The sequence below is a fragment of the Lethenteron reissneri genome, unplaced genomic scaffold, assembly GCF_015708825.2.
Source record: "Lethenteron reissneri isolate LAM-NWPU_2019-01 unplaced genomic scaffold, ASM1570882v1 scaffold_1639, whole genome shotgun sequence".
NCBI classification, from domain to species: Eukaryota; Metazoa; Chordata; class Hyperoartia; order Petromyzontiformes; family Petromyzontidae; genus Lethenteron; species Lethenteron reissneri.
Genome location: NW_026891376.1, coordinates 3,029,032 through 3,052,055, shown reverse-complemented (window position 1 = coordinate 3,052,055; position 23,024 = coordinate 3,029,032). Strand labels below are relative to the sequence as shown.

General features: G+C 42.6%; 1 protein-coding gene across 1 annotated transcript in view; it reads left to right on the top strand.

Annotated features, from left to right (window-relative positions):
• The window catches only part of LOC133363004 (zinc finger protein 883-like), a 31,658-nt gene extending 8,634 nt beyond the window's left edge, over positions 1-23,024 (top strand). The window contains exons 5-6 of the mRNA XM_061582009.1: positions 9,996-10,741; positions 18,882-23,024. Of these exons, the coding sequence (XP_061437993.1) occupies positions 9,996-10,741; positions 18,882-20,145 (2,010 nt within the window). The 3' untranslated portion in view covers positions 20,146-23,024. The remainder of the gene's footprint in view (positions 1-9,995; positions 10,742-18,881) is intronic.

The following is a 23,024-nucleotide window of genomic DNA, read 5'->3' as shown; positions in this document are numbered from 1 at the left end:
ACACCGTACACCAACGCTGTGTGCAAAAATGCCAGTGGGATGCAAGTCAAACAACAACAACAACCACAAGACAACTTAGATTAAGGCCATCAGTCTAACTCTGTACTACAACAACACAAACATGGCTAAACCAATACACTTTTCGAAATCACCAAAATAAAGCCATGAAGGCAATGAAAAAGCAATCATAGGAACTGACGGAATTTTCACAATAAATGGCATAAACAACATGTACTACCAAAACCCTGCAGCCATAGCTGGCTGCATGAGTCACTCCACAACAGCAGGAGCATCAATCGGAGTATTGTAATTTTTCAATGCACCTTTAAGATCAGCACACTAAATCAAAACACAGGTCATACTTTGTAGCGATCATCCGGAGCGAAACATTTTATTTTAGGTCACTGAATAGCACTGGCAGCTAGGGGTGTACAACTCCTCTAAAGCAGTTTTGAGTGAAGATCTCATAGGTAGTGACTCAAGTTTCAATTTATTTGCAACAGCATTCCAGACCCTGGGGGCATCAATAGCAAAGGCCCTTCCTCCAGTATATGTACGGCAATAGGGAATATTAAGCTGGTAAATGAGTGTAGACCTTAGATCAAATTTGTTCTTTGAAACAGAGACGAGATCCAGCAGGTAATCTGCAGATTTTTTTGCAAGTACATCATGAATAAATAAGATCTGGTGCACACGCCGTCGAACATTCAGAGATGTTAAGTTTGACCCAATGTAGAGATCACAGTGGTGAGTCCTATATGGGCAGTTCAATGCAAATCTTAAGGCCGAGTGATACATTGAGTCAAGCTTCTTCAGTACAGTACTTGGGGCTGATTTATACACAATGTCACAGTAATCAAGTAGAGGCAGTACGGTAGCTTTAATCAATTCCAAACGGAACATAGGAGGGAAGCAGTGCTTGTGTCGATATAGAAAACCAATTTTAATTTTTGTCTTTTTCCCAATATAATCAATGTGATCTTCAAAATTCAGTTTTGAATCCAGGATGACCCCAAGATACTTATAGATCTTGACTTGCTCTATTTGATCATTATTTAAGGTATGTAATTGGGGAAAAATAACTTCCCGCTTTAGTCCTGGTGAGAAGCATAGCACCTTGGTTTTGGCAGGATTTAGGACTAGTTTAAGAGCAACTAGCTGATGTTGTAGTTTGTTGAAATCACTCTGGAGCTTAGCAATCACGTCATCCGGAGAGCGGCCAGCAGTAATTAGTACCGTGTCATCTGCAAAAAGATTTACCCTGGAATAATCCAGTTCAGTGCCCAAGTCATTTACATAAAGAGAGAACAAGAGGGGGCCGAGAATGGAACCCTGTGGAACCCCTTTTGTTATCTTAACACTGTTTGACCTCCAACCATCTGTGAATACAGTTTGGGTGCGAGAAAAGAGGTAATTTTTTAACCATTTTACTGTGTTTTCGGAAAAACCGAGGCAACTTATTTTACTAAGCAGGATGTTGTGGTCTACTGTATCAAAAGCTTTGGACAAGTCAAGAAAAAGACAGGCGCAGTACTGCTTATTATCAAGGCTACTGTAAATGTGATTCAGAGAGTCTAATGCAGCAGATGTGGTGCTGTATTTTTTTCGGAACCCAGATTGTTTTAGATGTAATAGATTGTTGGCGGACAGGAAACTGCTAATTTGGTAGGTCAATAATTTTTCAAAAATTTTCATCAACGGGGACAAAATTGAGATAGGTCGGTAGTTATTTGGATCATCTTTAGGGCCCCCTTTGTGAAGTGGACGAACATAGGAATGTTTCCATTCTAGAGGAACTGATGCTTCTTTGATGGACAGGTTGAAAATATTGAAAATATAACACGCTTCAAATTGCTTTAAACTATTGTCATTGTCGTGCGTATTTAATGTGGCGCTGCATTCTGATGTTGTAGGAGAAAACATTTATTAAAAAGTCTATTTAATTAAGTAGAACGTGTTGTCTATATGTATTTAAAGTTGCGCATTTTGATGTGACGTCACATTTCTCAACCCCCACCCCCCTGGTGTCCTTTTTAATAAATGTTTTCTACAACATCAGAGTGCAGCGCCACATTAAATACGCACTACAATGACAATAGTTTAAAGCGATTTGAAGCGTGTATTTTTTTTAAGGGGGGGGGGGTAGAGCTTTGTGACGTCATATTTGAAGGGGGTCTGACTTTTTGTGACGCCGTGTGACGAGGGGGGGAGGGGGATCAAAAATCGTCCAAAATCGCGTGACGTCATTTATGGACGGCCTCTGGACGCAAAACTTGAACTCTGACCTCGCTCTCTGACGTCACCACTAAGCATTACCTCATCGGCGTGAAACGCCACGGGGGGGGCGGTGCGCCTCGCTAGTGACGTCATGTCACCCCTGCTTGGTCACCGTCGATGTCTGTTCCCGTACAATCCTTATTTGGGCAAAGCTACGCCCAGTGACTGGCGGCTCATTAACATAATCTAGGATCTAAGCTTTGGTGACTGCAGGAATTGCTCATTGGTTATTTCGGTAAAGAAATGAAATACAATTAACATAATATATTCGTTAAAAGCCGTCGCGAGTTTGTTTTTTTATTGCGACGGGTTCAGCACCCACGCCCCATCATCCCTCGACGTGTGACTTTACCGAAAGAGCCAATGAGTGTACAACGAGTTGAGTCATTCCTGCAGTTGACGAAAGCTTCAATTCTCGAATAAGTTATTCAGTTACCCAGCACCGCTCGTTGGGGGCGTGTCTTGTACCCCGGAAGTGAATATTACGTCACATCCTGCTGCCGCCATAACGTAGCGAGGTAACGAGAAGCTGCCGATGAAATCCGAGGTGAGAGATTTTCATCGTGGTGGTTGTGGTGGTGGTGGTTGTTGTTGTTTACCAAGGTAGAGCCTCTCTTTCTCGTAGGGATGTCAATTGAGTCGCAGCGAGTATGGGAATCCATGTCCATGTTGGGACATTACAACGCGGGGCCTAGCCACGCGGGGCCTCGCCTCCTGCCCTCGCCTGAAGGCCTTTGTTTGAATTCTCTCGCTTCAACTTGATCTGGAAGCTTTCGTGACGGCAGCAGAAATACAATAAATGAAGAAACAACCAATTTAATGTGGTGGTTTTTTTTCATTTATTTTAGTTATATCATATTTTTTTTATCCAAACTTTTTTTCATAAATGAAAAAACAAAATGTATTTAGTTTCTTTTTTTTCATATTTAATTTTTAATACAATTTTTTTCATTAAAACTTTTTAATACTAAAAAATATTTCATAATTTATTCGTTTCATTAATTTTTTTACCTACGTGACCTTACCGAAAAGAACAAATAATTATCTCGGTTAAACTTGATCTGGAGCTTTCGTGAGTGCAGGGATCCATACTCTTTGGTTCTTTCGGTAAAGTCACGTAGAAAGAACACATTAATTAAATAATAGCATACGATGTTTCCTTTGCAACACGAGCAATCACCATCAGGTACAAATGAATGAGAAAGCAAAGATTGTAAACTTAGAACAATAGTCTTTGGTTCTTTCGGTAAAGTTACATAGGTATAAAATAAAATAAACTTAGAACTACAATGCAATACAACACAACACAGCGAGTCGGCTCACATAACAGTCAACACCCCACCTGGTTTATTAACGTTCTTCCAAAGATTGCTAAATTTTAGAGAGAGAACTAAACACAGACATGGAGACACATACACACAAGCAGAGAGAGATAACACAGACAGAGAGACACATAGGCACACAGAGAGACACAGAGAAAGAGACACATATAGACATGGAGATAGACACACACATAGGCACACATAGGCACACAGAGAGACAGACACACATAAACACACAGAGACACAGAGAGATGACACAGGCACACAGAGAGAGACACATAGGCACACAGGGAGAGATAACACAGACACGTAGGCACACACATAGGCACACACAGAAACAACACCTCTGTGTTAAGGGCTTAAATAGAGAGGGGGGCAGAGAGATACGGGGGGGGGGGGGGGGTGTAGAGAAATGAGCATGGCAATGAGAGATTTGGAGCTATCGTGACTGCAGGAAATACAACACGAGGACAACTTAAGTTTCTATTTTATGTAACCAGGCCGATGTTGTATATGTTGGGTATCGAAATTTGTTATGGTGTATGCGTGCGTGGGTGAAATTATTATGTTGTATATGTGGGTTATGAATATTCAGTGAAAATAATAATTAAATGAAATTTGGCCAAATGTGTAATTATCCGGAAATATGTTAATTTATGTAATTACGCACATTTTAATTATGCCAATTCGAGAGGTAATCGTATTAATTATGCGAGTGGGTGTAATTATGATAATGCAAGTCGTTATGATAACCAGACCCCGCCTCGGTGACGAGGGTGGGTTATCGATCGGAATAAGGCAATTAATCGTATGCAGTTATGCAGGTGTGGTGTAAGTATGCAAGATTAACTTAGATTAACTCGGCATCGTTGTCTAGGTTCGTCTCATTCTCGCTTTAACATTCCCAGAGTGTGTACTCGTGGTTGTATTTAGGTCCCCGGTTCACCCCGTTATTGCTTTAACATTTACTGAGTATGTATTAGTGTGTTTATTAAGGTCACCAAGTTCAGATCTCAACGCAGAAGCAGATCTTATGCATAGATTTCAGGAAAGAATCACACAACCACTTCTGTATTGATCAATTTATTACTAATTCAACCTTAACTATGATATAGTATGCGAACTCTCAATCCCGGAACGTCAACACGGCATCAATACAGTATCATCAACGATTGTCTGATTTCACTTTGACAACGGCACATGGATCCCGCATAACGCGATGGTTGTTAGTGAGAGAGAGAGTCGTTAAAATATGCAAATACTATGCTAAGAAAACCTTAACGTTAATGAATGATTATACTCAATATTGTTCACGCAGTACCGCACTCCTTATTGATCATACGCAACCCTTATCACGTTGTTAACACCTTGGGTCACGGAACAGTTGAATACTCTGTAGAGGATGCGAGTACGTGCGGCGATTATGACTGAAAGATACTTGAAAGATTATACGGCGATAAAAAAACACAATCAAAACAGTTATTATTCTTAAAGGCACCAATCTCAACAGATACATCGGCAGGTTATCTGCCAACAGAACGGCTCGGAGTAAGGGCCTGCGACGGTGCTCCTTTTCCGAAGATCGTTATCTTATACCAAGTTTACTAATTGGGGACCAGATCACCTGATAAGGATCCGGTGGGCCACCACTCCCCACGTGAGCGTGGCTCGGCGGAAGGAGGTGCCAAGAATCAGTTCGTATTGATGGATCTGTTGGGAATTTATGCGATTAAGAGTACAGCCCACTAAATATTAAAGATAAAAATTACGAAGACTCTTATAAACGACGGATGGCCATCACTCGGTCTCGTTGTGATGCCTTCCCAGCCACGGATGGCTTATGGGTTCGAGTGTGTTTGAGTGGTAAGAGTTGTCTTGAATAGTCAGTGTTCGGAGTCGATTCTTTATGTCAAACAGACGCCTGGTGGTCGTGTGGTGAGGGGGCGGTGCGCGTCATACGTATCAGTCGCTCCCCTGTCACCGTGGTGAACTGGTTCGGATGGCTGTTGATACGCTGTCGCAGTTCAGAACCCGGTCGGTAGGTGGCGCCCACAACCCGCTCGCAGCGCGCAGCGCTGGGTCGTCGCCAAACCGCGACCCTCGCCACTCCGGCGGCAGCAGAGACCTCCGACTCGGCAGAGGTTGACGAGCTGAAGATGAGTCAAGCCGACCCGCTGGTCGCAGCTCGCTCCTGAGCCGACCCTCCCGGTCGAGCTCGCTCCTGGGTCGACCCGCTGGTCGCCCTCGCTCCTGAGTCGACCCTCCCGGTCGCACTCCTGAGTCGACCCACTGGTCGCACTCCTGAGTGGACCCGCTGGTCGCACTCCTGAGTGGACCCGCTGGTCGCACTCCTCCTGAGCCGACTCTCCCGGTCGCACTCCTGAGTGGACCCGCTGGTCGCACTAGTTTCCAATGCTCAGGATCCTTCCTTTATGCCGAAAAATCCCCCTGGATCCCGCCCACAAGGCGGGGCTTCTTTCGATTTTTGCCGTGTCAGGATTTGTCCGTAGGTAGGTGTGTCCATGTGTGTGTCCGTACGTCCGTATGTCCTTGTGTGCATCACCCACGGTATATTCCGTTGTCACACTCCCTCCATAAACCCACGAGCAAACAATCAGATGTTACAAATTGCCTCGAGGTCGTCTCTCTGTCTGGGTGCAATATTATCTCTTGTTTGGCCTTCTTCATGAACCCAAAACACAGACATCACAAATCGTCTCATAGGGGTCTTTGTTCGTGTTGCATCACCTGGAGGGAGGGGCAACGCTCTCTCCGACCCGGCGCACAAAGAAATGGTTAAAAAGTTTTAAGTTAACATTTGTCCCTTACTATTTCACAGTTATGATTCTGTATGTAACCTAAGGTCTGTCGTTTCCCATCGTGGTGCTTGACTCCAGTGGAGGTGTTTCCCCGAGCGTATACACACTCCTATCCCGCTCTGCGGGGATACAAAGACGGCCGGGATCTCCCTTTCTCTCCGACCCTGGGTTTAACATCGTTTTTTTATTATGTATTATATTCGACCTGGTGGTGATTCATCCCGTTATCCTGGCTTTTCATAAGTTTTACTTTGTCTTTTCATGCATATGCTTATTATTATTAACTTATTTCCGATATCTTAGGTCAAGGGGTAAGCTTCTTGATCCTAGGAATTCGTATTCCTTGGTGTCTGCATGGTTATATAAGCGGAATATAGTTTACGGTGAATAGCGTTAACATTGATGTTATGTCCGATATTATGTATTGTGATGTCTTTAACTTAACTTGTTTGTCAGAGCTTTACTGACACGAAGTTGCATTTCATAGCCCCGCAGTCTTTGCCCCACCCTATCTCTGCTCGCCGTTGTTGTTGCCGTCCAGCTGGCCGTTAACTCAAGGCCTCATTAATTTCCGTCACTCCTTGTAGGGGAGGGCGGTTGAACCTTGGAGTCAGTTCTGGTTTTTGTCTGCCGCCGTGCTCTTAATTTCCTTCCCTCTTCAACCTTATATATGATATATTCGCTCCTGTCTGGGTGCGATTCAATTTTGACTTAGGAAGGTTCTGATTGTCATATGCTTCGGGTCGAGTTGTATAGAAAGTATTAAAGTATGGAAATAACATTTCATATTGACTTAATGATGGTGATGGTTTAGTAGGCGTAACTTGTGGCCTGGTTTAATTGGAGTGGGTGTGAATATCAATAACTTTAGCCTACCCTGTTGTTAAATTCCGACTTTAACGTTACTTTAATAGCAATACAGAATAATTGAGCTTTTTGTCTTAACTAGGCGAATGCGAACTTCTGGTGACCCCCGCAGACTTGTTATTCAGCTGGGTCTTGCCCGCCTTGAGAGATATACAACACTCTTTTAAATCAGCTCCCCCCCTGTGCACACAGCCTTGAGCTGACCCACTTCTTTGTTCCCTCAGTGTGCACGTGTTCTAACTAGCTCGGAATCCCTGAACACACAATCAGTGATGATTCCTGGCTTTCTGTGGTTGTGATGTAGACAAAGGCGCCTCTACTTTCTTTCATTGCCTTTGCCTTGAAGCAAGGTTGCAAATTCTGCCATCCTAGCCCTCCTCCTGTTCATTACTTAACAACACCTGGTGTTTTGCAGTTTGCTGCGCTCTGGTGTGTTTCATTCATTAAAAAAAAACAAGTAAAAGATAATATATAAAAATCTCATCAAATATGATTAATCTCAGTTTTGGAAGAAGGGTTAGGATACAACACCGAGCCCACTTGTGCTGCTGTTACCGCTCTTATGATTTGAAGCTTTCGTGAGTGCATTTGTTGTTTTATATTGATATTATTTTGTTATTTCCCTTTTATGTGACTTTACCGAAAGAACCAAGAATATGAATCCCTGCAGTCACGAAAGCTTTAAATCAAAATTTAAAGGTGGGCTTTGTCAACGTGTGGAAATGACTATCGGTCAAAGGCTCTAAACGCGTGCTGATGTTCACTCTTAAATGTGGAGGGGCATCCGGAGGAAAATCCACGTCACCACTGAGAGAGAGGGAGACACGCAAACTCTGTTATGTTGATTTAATCCTCAATTACTTGATGGAGTGAGGAAGCATTGAAAACTTTTGGTTTAGCCATGTTTGCTTGTTGTAGTACAGAGTTAGCCTGACAACTTTAATCTGAATTGTCCTATGGCAAGGGAAATTTGTGAATGTGTGTCTGTTCGAAATGTTTAGCATACTTTCTGACATGCAACAAACTTGAAATTTGGCATGTGGGTACCTTCCAGACTGTACACAATGCAAAAAGTATAAAAATTTACTTTTGCATTTTTTGGGGAGTGTGCGCAATAATGGATATATTTTGCATGGCAAGTGAGCGGTGACCTCACATCTGTGATGTCACCCGCATGCGGCAGTGTCACGCAGTGTGCATGCTGACGTCACGCATCTCCCACCCTCCGCGTTGGCCGTGGATTCATTCAAGACAAGAATCCAAGTCTCGGACGAAGCCAGATAGTAAAGCTAGTACCTAATAAATGAAACTGAAACATTAATACTGAGCAGATGAAGGTGTGGGGCCAGGCATGGTTCTGGACACGACACCACCTGTTTAACACGGCAGTGTGTAGCAGTGTCAAGTTTGTGTTTGCAGTAAAGTCTATTAATTCTATTGAACACGGAGGTTATATCAAAAGCATGGTTTATGTTTTTTGTTTTTATCTGGAACTCTTTATGAGAATGGAAGCAGTCAGGAAGTTGACACAGCACACATACAGCTGACGTTAGATCTGTTCATCCCAGCATTCAAAGAAACCTGAGCCTGGCTTCACACCTCTAAGTTGCGATTGAACATGAATTTATGCATAACACAAGTAGTATTATTTTCAACACCCTTTGCTATGTCAGCTGAATTTAGCTCTTATGAATATTCATTTTGTAGCCAGACAGCCAAAATTGTGTGCTTGGAGTTTTGGGTTAACATTCATTTTGAAGATACGAGGGCTTCCAGGAATGTTTATGACCATTTGCCCTCTCATAGTGCGCCATAACAGCCCGTGTGATGAATTTGGGAAACTTTTAACTCTATCATGAATATATTAATACGTATAGACGTGTTAGTCATGTGTGACTGTATTTATATATACTCTTTGGTTCTTTCGGTAAAGTCACGTAGGTAGAAATAAAATAAGTAAAATTTTAAAAAACTTTTAAGAACACGCTTTTATGAAATGTACTTGTAATGGAAGAACTCCACGACTCCAGGAAGTGGCTCTGAGGCTTGCCGTAACACAAGCGACCGTGGTCAATTACAGCCAACGTCAGTTTACCGTGGACAATTAGACCCAAGCCGAAACATAACATGTAAAAAAGATTGTTTAAATTTGTTTTATTTAATGATAGAATATAGTATTGTCATCAGTATGGCGTAAGTATACCAAGTTTGCAGTCGATATCACATTGGGAAGTGGGTTAAAATTGAGTTACAAGATTTGAGGATACAACAACAACAATGACAACAACAACAGACAGTGAGTTAAATGAAAGCGTTTATTAAAATAAATCACAGCAGACATCTCAGCTATCGCAATTTTCACCCGAAGACGAACGCTTGTGTTGCGTTCGAAACGTCATTTATGTTAATTCTACCTACGTGACTTTACCAAAAGAACCATAGAGTATGGATTCCTGCAGTCATAAAAGCTTCAAATCAAGATTGTGTACTTATATATGCGTATATTCATTCCTCTGTGCCTCGATACTGACGTGTAGATGCTATTTTCTGTCTGCAGCTGTCGCTTCCTCTGACGCTTCCACTGCAGAATTGGTCTGATGGAGCACAGGCAGTCAGCGCGGCTCGGTACGGCAAGGCAACAATCTGACCAGCGTGCATACAGCACGGATCGGACTGCAAGTGCATTGTGTGTGGGAAGGCATTTTCACAGTCATCTAATCTTGCACGACACCAGAGAACACACACAGGAGAGAAACCCTTCAAGTGCAGTGTGTGTGGGAAGGCATTTTTACGGTCACAACATCTTGCAATACACCAGAGAACACACACAGGAGAGAAACCCTTCACGTGCAGAGTGTGTGGGAAGGCATTTTCACAGTCCTCAAATCTTGCAAAACACCAGAGAACACACACAGGAGAGAAACCCTTCAAGTGCAGTGTGTGTGGGAAGGCATTTTCAGAGTCAAGTGATCTTGCAAAACACCAGAGAACACACACAGGAGAGAAACCCTTCAAGTGCAGTGTGTGTGGCAAGGCATTTTCACAGTCATCTGATCTTGCAATACACCAGAGAACACACACAGGAGAGAAACCCTTCAAGTGCAGAGTGTGTGGGAAGGCATTTTCACAGTCCTCAAATCTTGCAACACACCGGAGAACACACACAGGAGAGAAACCCTTCAAGTGCAGTGTGTGTGGGAAGGCATTTTCATATTCATCTGTTCTTGCAAGACACCAGAGAACACACACAGGAGAGAAACCCTTCAAGTGCAGAGTGTGTGGGAAGGCATTTTCACAGTCCTCAAATCTTGCAACACACCGGAGAACACACACAGGAGAGAAACCCTTCAAGTGCAGTGTGTGTGGGAAGGCATTTTCATACTCATCTGTTCTTGCAAGACACCAGAGAACACACACAGGAGAGAAACCCTTCAGGTGCACTCTGTGCGGGAAGGCGTTTGCACGTTCACAACATCTTCAAGAACACCAGAGAACACAGAAGCATCAGAAGATCCACAAGGAGTGGAGTCTGAAATCAGCTTGTGAAAGTCAAAGTGCCGTAAGGAGCCCATCCCTCATGAAACAAGTACCGGAAGAAAATCCCAGTTTGGGCACTTTAAAAGGTATCAAGGCGGAATTTGAAGAGGTGATTGTGAAATGTGAAGAGGTGACGTTGAAGAGCGAAGAAGTGAAGGTAAAATGTGAAGATGAAAATTCGACTCCAGAATGGGACCTTCACATCGGTGGAGGCAACGTGAAGCAAGAGGGGAATTCTGACTGTAAGGCAGAGCGAGGCAACTCACAGCAGTTTGTGGAAGTGGAGGTGTGGGTGGACTTCCTAGACAATATAAAGTCAAATGGAGACCCGGTAGATGTGTAAGCTTGAGACGATGTCGCTTCCAATAGATGCACCTTTGTCACAGGCCTTTAATGAAAATAACGTGAAGTAGAACATTGAAATCTTAGGTTCAACCTGCAGGGTAAGAGCGGCCAGTCTTGGTGGATCTGTTGGTTGGGTAGATATCTCACCAGGAGCTTCGGTGTTTACCACTGAACCCTATGGGAGCCTTCATCTGGCTCTTGTGAGCCTCAGCGATTCACACTGAAGCCTATGGGAGCCTTAGTCTTGCTCTGTGAGCCTCGGTAATTAACAATGAATGCGATGGATGGGAGCCAGTGACATGGCGTGAGGTCAGTGTTTGGGGAGGCACTGGGGGCGTGGCCTCACCGGTGTCTGACACGCCCACCCCCCTCAGTGAGGCAGATGTGATAGCTGCCTCCCCTGGTGCTTTTTCATTGCAGTTTCATGACGAGACCAGCGAGCCTACGTATCTTTATGCACATACAGTAGAACCTCTGGTCGCGAATGCTTCTGATCACGACCAAATTGGGTTTCGACCAAAACATTTACAACAGTTTATTTAATCTGGTCACGAACACATACTCGGGTGGAGATCAAACAGGGCCGCGGCCGATTTCTCCTTCCGCGCCATTTTTGTTGTTGAATTACACAAAGCGTAACAGTTATGTATATATCTTTTGTAATATAAAATTCCTAGTAAGATATGTATACATTTTGTAAGTGTAGTCATACCCCTCCTTCCTCATTCAAGCCATAGTTTAGAGAGCGAAAGCGCTGAGTACGTCAATCGCTAACATAAGAACCCGTTAATCTCTTCTCGCATTAATACGATGATGCGGTGAAGTAAACGTTCATACGATATTACGGTGAATGCTTCCAAAAACAATACTGTACTCAAATATTACTGTTAACTTTCAATAGAAACATAAATTGCTCATATGAATATGCTCTCTCAGAATCGACCGACTGATGTAGCAGACGAAACAGTAATCTTGTTGAACAATTCTAAACCTTGTCAGTTTTCTCTGTTTTTCAAGGTTTTCTCAGTGTTATGCAATGTTTTTACATTTAGTTTACTATTACAATGAATTCTATGGCATAATTAACTATTTTTGTCCTTAAAAATATTTTAAAAACTTTATATACAGTTCGTAGGAGTCTGGAATGGATTAATCGTATTAACATACAATCCAATGGGGAAATTAGGTTTGAGTCACGACCAAATCGGGTTGCGACCAAAGTTATGGAACGAATTATGGTCGTGACCAGAGGTTCTACTGTACTTGAACTCAGTTACCTGGACTATGGAAGGCGAGGACATGCAATGAAGGGGTCTACAAACATTCCATTGGTGACATGCTGAGATAGTAACAGGCAAGCCCTTACTGCCCGCGGTCCATCCAGTGTCTGAGGGGAGGCTGAGCGTGTCGCTGCCTCACCTCTCGTCTCTCCCTGTACTTGCAGCGAAGCTCCGCAAATTTGGCGATTTTGACTATAAATAAATAATTAAGAAAAACACTTGCTTTTTCATACGTGCTTTTATGAAATGTACTAGTAATGGCAGAACTCCACGACTCCAGGAAATGGCCCCGAAGCTTGCCATAACGTAAGGGACAGTGGCCAATTATAGCCAACGTCAGTTGACTGTGGGGACAATTAGACCGAAACATAACATAAAAACGAATGTTTAAAAATATATTTTTTTAAATGATAGAATATAGTATTGTCATCAGTATGACATAAGTATACCAAGTTTGCAGTCGATACCACATTGGGAAGTTGGTTAAAATTGAGTTACAAGATTTGAGAATACGACAAAAACGACAACAGACAGTTAAAATTAAATATTTTAAAATACTTTTTTTAAAAACACGCTTTAATGAAATGTACTGTCCGAGCTGCCCCTGCCCCCTTCTCTCATCGCTCCTCTTCCACATGCCCCGGCCCTGGGCGTGGCTCCCCAAGGCTTGCCGTGACGTAAGGGACCGCGGTGATTTACAGGCAACGTCAGTTGAGCGTGGACAATTAGAGCCGTAAAAAAGATTGTAAAAAAATATTTATTTATTTTTAATGATAAAATATGGTATTGTCATCAGTATGACACACCTATACGAATTTTGCATTCGATACATTGGGAATACGGTTGAAATTGAGTTACAAGATTTTTGGATACAACACATACAGTAAATTTAAATAAAAGCGTGTTAAATGTAAAAAAAAATCTATGTTATGGATTTTGTATGATATAATATCGTGTTGTCATCAATATGACATCGCTATACCAAGTTTGCAGTCGATAGCACATTGGGAAGTGTGTAAAATTTGAGTTAGAAGATTTCGTTTTTGAGGATACAACAGACGAAGTGAGTTAAATAGAAGCGTGTAAAAATGATTGGAATCATCTTCTTGGTTCTTTCGGTAGTCACGTAGAAGGGAAATAATAAAAATAAAACTTTTTAAAATAATTCTCACGACGTTTCGGCCACAACGCAAGCAGCCGTCCTCAGGTGACAGACCTGCTTGCGTTTTGGCCGAAACGTGAGAATTTTATTTTAGTATGTTTTATTTATTTATTGTTTTATTATTTCCCTTTTACGTGACTTTACCGAAAGAACCAAGAAGATGAATCCCTGCAGTCACGAAAACTTTAAATCGAAAATGATTGGAATCGTACAGAAATGACATAACACCCAATTTCAAAGCAGATGCGGTCCACCCTTCTGAAACGCCCTGTAATTTACGAGTTTTGAATAATTGTAACCAAACACAATAAACCAGACACGTGAATTTGTGAACTTTCACGGCAACGTGTGTCGAGACCTTTAATCTGTGTAATCGGCCACGTGTGTGTGTACATACAAACACAAAGATCCCCCCCGGTATAGCCTTCACAGACTATTGGGGCAAGTGCTGTTAGCGGGTGGCGATATTCGCACACCGCACCGGGTACGCATTTGAGGCTGAGTCGATGTAGGGGCGGCTCAGGACCGGTTAAAAAAATCATCTCCACTGGTTATGGGGGCCGTCCATAAATGAGGTCACGCGATTTTGGACGATTTTTGACCCCCCCACCCGCGTCACACGGCGTCACAAAAAGTCAAACCCCCTCAAATATGACGTCACACAGCTCTGCCCCCCAAATAAAATATAACACGCTTCAAATTGCTTTAAACTATTGTCATTGTCGTGCGTTTTTAATGTGGCGCTGCATTCTGATGTAGGAGAAAACATTAAAAAGTCTATTTAATTATGTAGAATGTGTTGTCTATATGTATTTAAAGTTGCGCATTTTGATGTGATGTCACATTTCTCAACCCCCACCCCCCTGGTCTCCTTTTTAATAAATGTTTTCTTCTACAACAACAGAGTGCAGCGCCACATTAAATACGCACTACAATGACAATAGTTTAAAGCGATTTGAAGCGTGTTTTTTTTGAAGGGGGGGGGGGGGTAGAGCTTTGTGACGTCATATTTGAGGGGGGTCTGACTTTTTGTGACGCTGTGTGACGAGGGGGGAGGGGGATCAAAAATTGTCCAAAATCGCGTGACGTCATTTATGGACGGCCTCTGTACGCAAAACTTTAACTCTGACCCCTCTCTCTGACGTCACCACTAAGCATTACCTCATCGGCGTGAAACGCCAGGGGGGGCGGTGCGCCTCGCTAGTGACGTCATGTCACCCCTGCTTGGTCCCCGTCGATGTCTGACCCGTACAATCCTTATTTGGGCAAAGCTACGCCCAGTGACTGGCGGCTCATTAACATAATCTAGGATCTAAGCTTTGGTGACTGCAGGAATTGCTCATTGGTTATTTCGGTAAAGAAATGAAATACAATTTACATAATATATTCGTTAAAAGCCGTCGCGAGTTTGTTTTTTATTGCGACGGGTTCAGCACCCACGCCCCATCATCCCTCGACGTGTGACTTTACCGAAAGAGCCAATGAGTGTACAACGAGTTGAGTCATTCCTGCAGTTGACGAAAGCTTCAATTCTCGAATAAGTTATTCAGTTACCCAGCACCGCTCGTTGGGGGCGTGTCTTGTACCCCGGAAGTGAATTTTACGTCACATCCTGCTGCCGCCATAACGTAGCGAGGTTACGACAAGCTGCCGATGAAATCTGAGGTGAGAGATTTTCATCGTGGTGGTTGTTGTTGTTGTGGTGGTTGTTGTGGTTGTTGTTGTTTACCCAGGTAGAGCCTCTCTCTCGTATGGATGTCAATTGAGTCGCAGCGAGTATGGGAATCCATGTCAAGGTTGGGACATTACAACGCGGGGCCTAGCCACGCGGGGCCTCGCCTCCTGCCCTCGCCTGAAGGCCTTTGTTTGAATTATCTCGCTTCAACTTGATCTGGAAGCTTTCGTGACGGCAGCAGAAATACAATAAATGAAGAAACAACCAATTTAATTTAGTTGTTTTTTCAAATTTTAGTTGTTTTTTCATAATATTTTTTAAATACAAATTTAGTTTCGTAAAAAATGAAAAAACTATTTCGTTTCATTTATTTTAGTTGTTTATTCATAATATTTTATTTTTCATCAAAAATGTTTTTAACAAAATAAAAAAAACTAATTTAATTTAGTTGTTTCATTTTATTGTTTTACCTACGTGACTTTACCGAAACAAACATAGAATTATCTCGTTTAAACTTGATCTGGAGCTTCGTGAGTGCAGGGATCCATACTATTTGGTTCTTTAGGTAAAGTCACGTGGAAAGAAAACATTAATTAAGTAATAGCATACGACGTTTCCTTTGCGACACGAGCAACCACCATCAGGTACAAATGAATGAGAAAACAAAGCTTGTAAACTTAGAACTATATTTTTTGGTTCATTGCAATACAACACAACACAGCGAGTCGGCTAACATTACAGTCAACACCCCACCTGGTTGATTAACGTTCTTCCAAAGATTGCTAAATTTGAGAGAACTAAACACAGACACGGAGACACACAGACACACAAGCAGAGAGAGATACCGACACACAGAGAGAGACACACATAAGCAGAGAGAGATGAGACAGAGAGAGACACATAGGCATTACAGAGAGATACACACACAGAGAGAGATAACACAAAGACACAGAGACACACACATAGACACAGATAGAGACACGATGAGAGATAGAGACACACACATAGGCTCACAGAGAGATAACAAAGAGACAGAGACACACATAGACACACACACAAAGGCACACAGAGCGAGACATACACATAGGCACACAGAGAGACACACATAGGCACAGAGAGAGAGAGAGACAAACACACAGAGATAACACAGAGAGAGAGACACACACATAGGCACACACAGAAACACCACCTCTGTGTCGAGGCCTTAAATAGAGAGAGAGGGGGGCAGAGAGAGACGGGGGGGGGTAGAGAAATGAGCATGGCAATGAGAGATTTGGAGCTTTCGTGACTGCAGGAAATGTAACCAGGCCAAGCCCGCTTGAGCTGCTGTACCGCTCTTATGATTTGAACCTTTCGTGAGTGCAGGAATCCATACTCTTTGGTTCTTTCGGTAGAGTCACGTAGGTCAGAAAATAAAATAAATCACGACGTTTCGTGCGAAAAGCGTCCGCTCTTGTTTTCAGACGCGACCTGCCCACACAACAAAGGTGGGCTTTGTCAACGTGTGGAAATGACTATCGGTCAAAGGCTCTAAACGCGTGCTGATGTTCACTCTTAAATGTGGAGTTGCATCCGGAGGAAAATCCACGCCACCACGGAGAGAGAGGGAGACACGCAAACTCGGTTATGTTGATTTGATCCTCAATTATTTGGTGGAGTGAGTAAGCATTGAAAACGTTTGGTTTAGCCATGTTTGTTTGTGGTAGTACAGAGTTAGACTGATACCTTTAATCTAAGTTGTCTTATGGTTGTTATTGTTTGACTTGCATCCCACTGGGATTTTTGCACACAGCGTTGAAATACGGTGTTTTTTCTGTTGTTTTTTCCTGGATTTTTCTGTTGCGTGTAGTCACTTTAAGATGTTTCTTGTTCATGTTTTTGTTTGTTGCAGTTGCCCCCGAGTCAAGAGCCGCATGGCTCACGGGGTTATCTATATATAAAAGGGAAATTTGTGAATGTGTATCTGTTCTAAATGTTTAGCATACTTTCCGACATGCAACAAACTTTAAATTTGGCATGTGGGTAGCTTCCAGATTGTACACAATGCAAAAAGTATAAAAATTTACTTTTGCATTTTTGTGGGGTGGGGGGGCGCAATAATGGATATATTTAGCACGGCAAGTGAGCGGTGACCTCACGTCTGTGATGTCACCCTCATGCGGCTGCGTCACGCAGTGTGCTTGCTGACGTCACGCACCCCCCACCCTCCGCGTAGGCCGTGGATTCATTCAAGACAAGAATCCAAGTCTCGGGCTAAGCCAGGTAGTAAAGCTAGTACCTAATAAATGAAACTGAAACATTAATACTGAGCAGATGAAGGTGTGTGGCCAGGCATGGTTCTGGACACGCCACCACCTGTTTAACGCGGCAGTGTGTGGCAGTGTCAAGTTTGTGTTTGCAGTGAAGTCTATTAACTCTATTGAACATGGAGGATATATGAAAACAATGGTTTATGTTTTTTGTTTTCATCTGGAACTCTTTATGAGAATGAAAGCAGTCAGGAAGTTGACACAGCACACATACAGCTGACGTTAGATCTGTTCATCCCAGCATTCAAAGAAACCTGAGCCTGGCTTCACACCTCTAAGTTGCGATTGAACATGAATTTATGCATAACACAAGTAGTATTATTTTCAACACCCTTTGCTATGTCAGCTGAATTTAGCTCTTATGAATATTCATTTTGTAGCCAGACAGCCAAAATTGTGTGCTTGGAGTTTTGGGTTAACATTCATTTTGAAGATACGAGGGCTTCCAGGAATGTTTATGACCATTTGCCCTCTCGTAGTGCGCCATAACAGCCCGTGTGATGAATTTGGGAAACTTTTTAACTCTATCATGAATATATGAATACGTATAGACGTGTTAGTCATGTGTTACTGTATTTATATATACTCTTTGGTTCTTTCGGTAAAGTCACGTAGGTAGAAATAAAATAAGTAAAATTTAAAAAAACTTTTAAAAACACGCTTTTATGAAATGTACTAGTAATGGAAGAACTCCACAACTCCAGGAAGTGGCCCCGAGGCTTGCCGTAACACAAGCGACCGTGGTCAATTACAGCCAACGTCAGTTTACCGTGGACAATTAGACCCAAGCCGAAACATAACATGTAAAAAAGATTGTTAAAATTTTTTTTTATTTAATGATAGAATGTAGTTTTGTCATCAGTATGGCATAAGTATACCAAGTTAGCAGTCGATATTACATTGGGAAGTGGGTTAAAATTGAGTTACAAGATTTGAGGATACAACAATGATAACAACAACAACAGACAGTGAGTTAAATGAGTGCGTTTATTAAAATAAATCACAGCAGACATCTCAGCTATCGCGATTTTCACCCAAAGACGAACGCTTGTGTTGCGTTCGAAACGTCATTTATGTTAATTCTACCTACGTGACTTCAAATCAAGATTGTGTACTTATATATGCGTATATTCATTCCTCTGTGCCTTGATACTGCCGTGTAGATGCTATTTTCTGTTTGCAGCTGTCGCTTCCTCTGACGCTTCCTCTGCAGAATTGGTCTAATGGAGCACAGGCAGTCAGCGCGGCTCGGTACGGCAAGGCAACAATCCGACCAGCGTGCATACAGCACGGATCGGACTGGAATTTTGACACAGCACCAGAAAAAACACACGGGAGAAAAACCCTTCAAGTGCACTCGGTGTGAGATGGCGTTTGCAGATTCATCAACTCTTCAAAAACACCAGAGAACACACACAGGAGAGAAATCCTTCAAGTGCAGTGTGTGTGGGAAGGCATTTTCACAGTCACAATATCTTGCACGACACCAGAGAACACACACAGGAGAGAAACCCTTCAAGTGCAGTGTGTGTGGGAAGGCATTTTTACGGTCACAACATCTTGCAATACACCAGAGAACACACACAGGAGAGAAACCCTTCAAGTGCACTCTATGTGGGAAGGCATTTTCACAGTCATATGTTCTTGCAAGACACCAGAGAACTCACACTGGAGAGAAACCCTTCAAGTGCAGTGTGTGTGAGAAGGCATTTTTACGGTCACAACATCTTGCAAAACACCAGAGAACACACACAGGAGTGAAACCCTTCAAGTGCACTCTGTGTGGGAAGGCATTTTCACAGTCATATGTTCTTGCAAGACACCAGAGAACTCACACAGGAGAGAAACCCTTCAAGTGCAGTGTGTGTGAGAAGGCATTTTTACGGTCACAACATCTTGCAACACACCAGAGAACACACACAGGAGTGAAACCCTTCAAGTGCAGTGTGTGTGGGAAGGCGTTTGCAGGTCCATCAAATTGTCAAATACACCAGAGAACACACACAGGAGAGAAACCCTTCAAGTGCAGTGTGTGTGGGAAGGCTATTTCACAGTCCTCAAATCTTGCAACACACCAGAGAACACACACAGGAGAGAAACCCTTCAGGTGCACTCTGTGCGGGAAGGCGTTTGCACGTTCACAACATCTTCAAGAACACCAGAGAACACAGAAGCATCAGAAGATCCACAAGGAGTGGAGTCTGAAATCAGCTTGTGAAAGTCAAAGTGCCATAAGGAGCCCATCCCTCATGAAACAAGTACCGGAAGAAAATCCCAGCTTGGGCACTTTGAAAGGTATCAAGGTGAAATTTGAAGAGGTGATTGTGAAATGTGAAGAGGTGACGTTGAAGAGCGAAGATGTGAAGGTAAAATGTGAAGATGAAAATTCGACTCCAGAATGGGACCTTCACATCGGTGGAGGCAACGTGAAGCAAGAGGGGAATTCTGACTGTGAGGCAGAGCGAGGCAACTCGCAGCAGTTTGTGGAAGTGGAGGTGTGGGTGGACTTCCTCGACAATATAAAGTCAAATGGAGACTCGGTAGATGTGTAAGCTTGAGACGATGTCGCTCCCAATAGATGCACCTTTGTCACAGGCCTTTAATGAAAATAATGTGAAGTAGAACATTGAAATCTTAGGTTCAACCTGTAGGGTAAGAACGGCCAGTCTTGGTGGATCTGTTGGTTGGGTAGATATCTCACCAGGAGCATCGGTGTTTCACACTGAACCATATGGGAGCCTTCATCTGGCTCTTGTGAGCCTCAGTGATTCACACTGAAGCCTATGGGACCCTTTGTCTGGGTCTGTGAGCCTCAGTGATTCACACTGAAGCCTATGGGAGCCTTAGTCTGGCACTGTGAGCCTCGGTGATTAACACTGAACCCTATGGGAGCCTTAGTCTTGCTCTGTGAGCCTCGGTAATTAACACTGAACGCGATGGATGGGAGCCAGTGACATGGCGTGAGGTCAGTGGCTGGGGAGGCACCGGGGGCGTGGCCTCACCGAGGGGGGGGGTGTCTGACACGCCCCCCCCTCAGTGAGGCAGATGTGATAGCTGCCTCCCCTGGTGCTTTTTCATTGGAGTTTCATGACGAGACCAGCGAGCCTACGTATCTTTATGCACATACAGTAGAACCTCTGGTCACGAATGCTTCTGACCACGACCAAATTGGGTTTCGACCAAAACATTTACAGCAGTTTATTTAATCTGGTCACGAACACATACTCGGGTGGCGATCAAACACGGCCGCTTTCCCCTTCCGCGCCATTTTTGTTGTTGAATTACACAAAGCGTAACAGTTATGTATATATATTTTGCTATATAAAATTCCTAGTAAGATATGTATACATTTTGTAAGTGTAGTCATACCCGTCCCCCCTCATTCAAGCCATAATTTAGAGAGCGAAAACGCTGAGTACGTAAATCGCTAACATAAGAACCCGTTAATCTCTTCTCGCATCATTCATACGATGATGCGGTGAAGTAAACGTTCATACGATATTACGGTGAATGCTTCCAAAAACAATACTGTACCCAGATATTACTGTTAACTTTCAATAGAAACATGAATTGCTCATACGAATATTCTCTTCCAGAATCGACCGACTGATGTAGCAGACGAAACAGTAATCTTGTTGAATGATTCTACACCTTGACGCGGCAATGTTAGTTTTCTCTGTTCAAGGTTTTCTCAGTGTTATGCAATGTTTTTACATTTAGTTTCCTATTACACTGAATTCTATGGCATAATTAACTATTTTTGTGCTTAAAAATCTTTTTAAAACTCTATATACAGTTTGTAGGAGTCTGGAACGGATTAATCGTACTTACATACAATCCAATGGGGAAATTAAGTTTGAGTCATGACCAAATCAGGTTGCGACCAAAGTTATGGAACGAATTATGATCATGACCAGACATTCTACTGTACTTGAACTCAGTTACCTGGACTATGGAAGGCGAGGACATGTAATGAAGGGGTCTACACACATTCCATTGGTGACATGCTGAGATAGTAACAGGCACACCCTTACTGCCCGAGTTCCATCCAGTGTCTGAGGGGTTGCGCAATCGGAGGGGAGGCTGAGCGCGTCGCTGCCTCACCTCTCGTCTCTCCCTGTACTTGCAGCGAAGCTCCGCAAATTTGGCGATTTTGACTATAAATAAATAATTAAGAAAAACACTTGTTTTTTCATACGTGCTTTTATGAAATGTACTAGTAATGGCAGAACTCCACGACTCCAGGAAATGGCCCCGAAGCTTGCCATAACGTAAGGGACAGTGGCCAATTATAGCCAACGTCAGTTGACTGTGGGGACAATTAGACCGAAACATAATATATAAAAAAGAATGTTTAAAAATATATTTTTTTTAATGATAGAATATAGTATTGTCATCAGTATGACATAAGTATACCAAGTTTGCAGTCGATACCACATTGGGAAGTTGGTTAAAATTGAGTTACAAGATTTGAGAATACGACAAAAACGACAACAGACAGTTAAAATAAAATATTTTAAAATACTTTTTTTAAAAACACGCTTTAATGAAATGTACTGTCCGAGCTGCCCCTGCCCCCTTCTCTCATCGCTCCTCTTCCACATGCCCCGGCCCTGGGCGTGGCTCCCCAAGGCTTGCCGTGACGTAAGGGACCGCGGTGATTTACAGGCAACGTCAGGTTGAGCGTTGACAATTATAGCCGTAAAAAAGATTGTAAAAAAATATTTATTTATTTTTAATGATAAAATATGGTATTGTCATCAGTATGACACACCTCTACGAATTTTGCATTCGATACATTGGGAATACGGTTGAAATTGAGTTACAAGATTTTTGGATACAACACATACAGTAAATTTAAATAAAAGCGTGTTAAATGTAAAAAAAAATCTATGTTTTGGATTTTGTATGATATAATATCGTGTTGTCATCAATATGACATCGCTATACCAAGTTTGCAGTCGATAGCACATTGGGAAGTGTGTAAAATTTGAGTTAGAAGATTTCGTTTTTGAGGATACAACAGACGAAGTGAGTTAAATAGAAGCGTGTAAAAATGATTGGAATCATCTTCTTGGTTCTTTCGGTAAAGTCACGTAGAAGGGAAATAATAAAAATAAAACTTTTTAAAATAATTCTCACGACGTTTCGGCCACAACGCAAGCAGCCGCCCTCAGGTGACAGACCTGCTTGCGTTTTGGCCGAAACGTGAGAATTTTATTTTAGTATGTTTTATTTATTGTTTTATTATTTCCCTTTTACGTGACTTTACCGAAAGAACCAAGAAGATGAATCCCTGCAGTCACGAAAACTTTAAATCGAAAATGATTGGAATCGTACAGAAATGACATAACACCCAATTTCAAAGCAGATGCGGTCCACCCTTCTGAAACGCCCTGTAATTTACGAGTTTTGAATAATTGTAACCAAA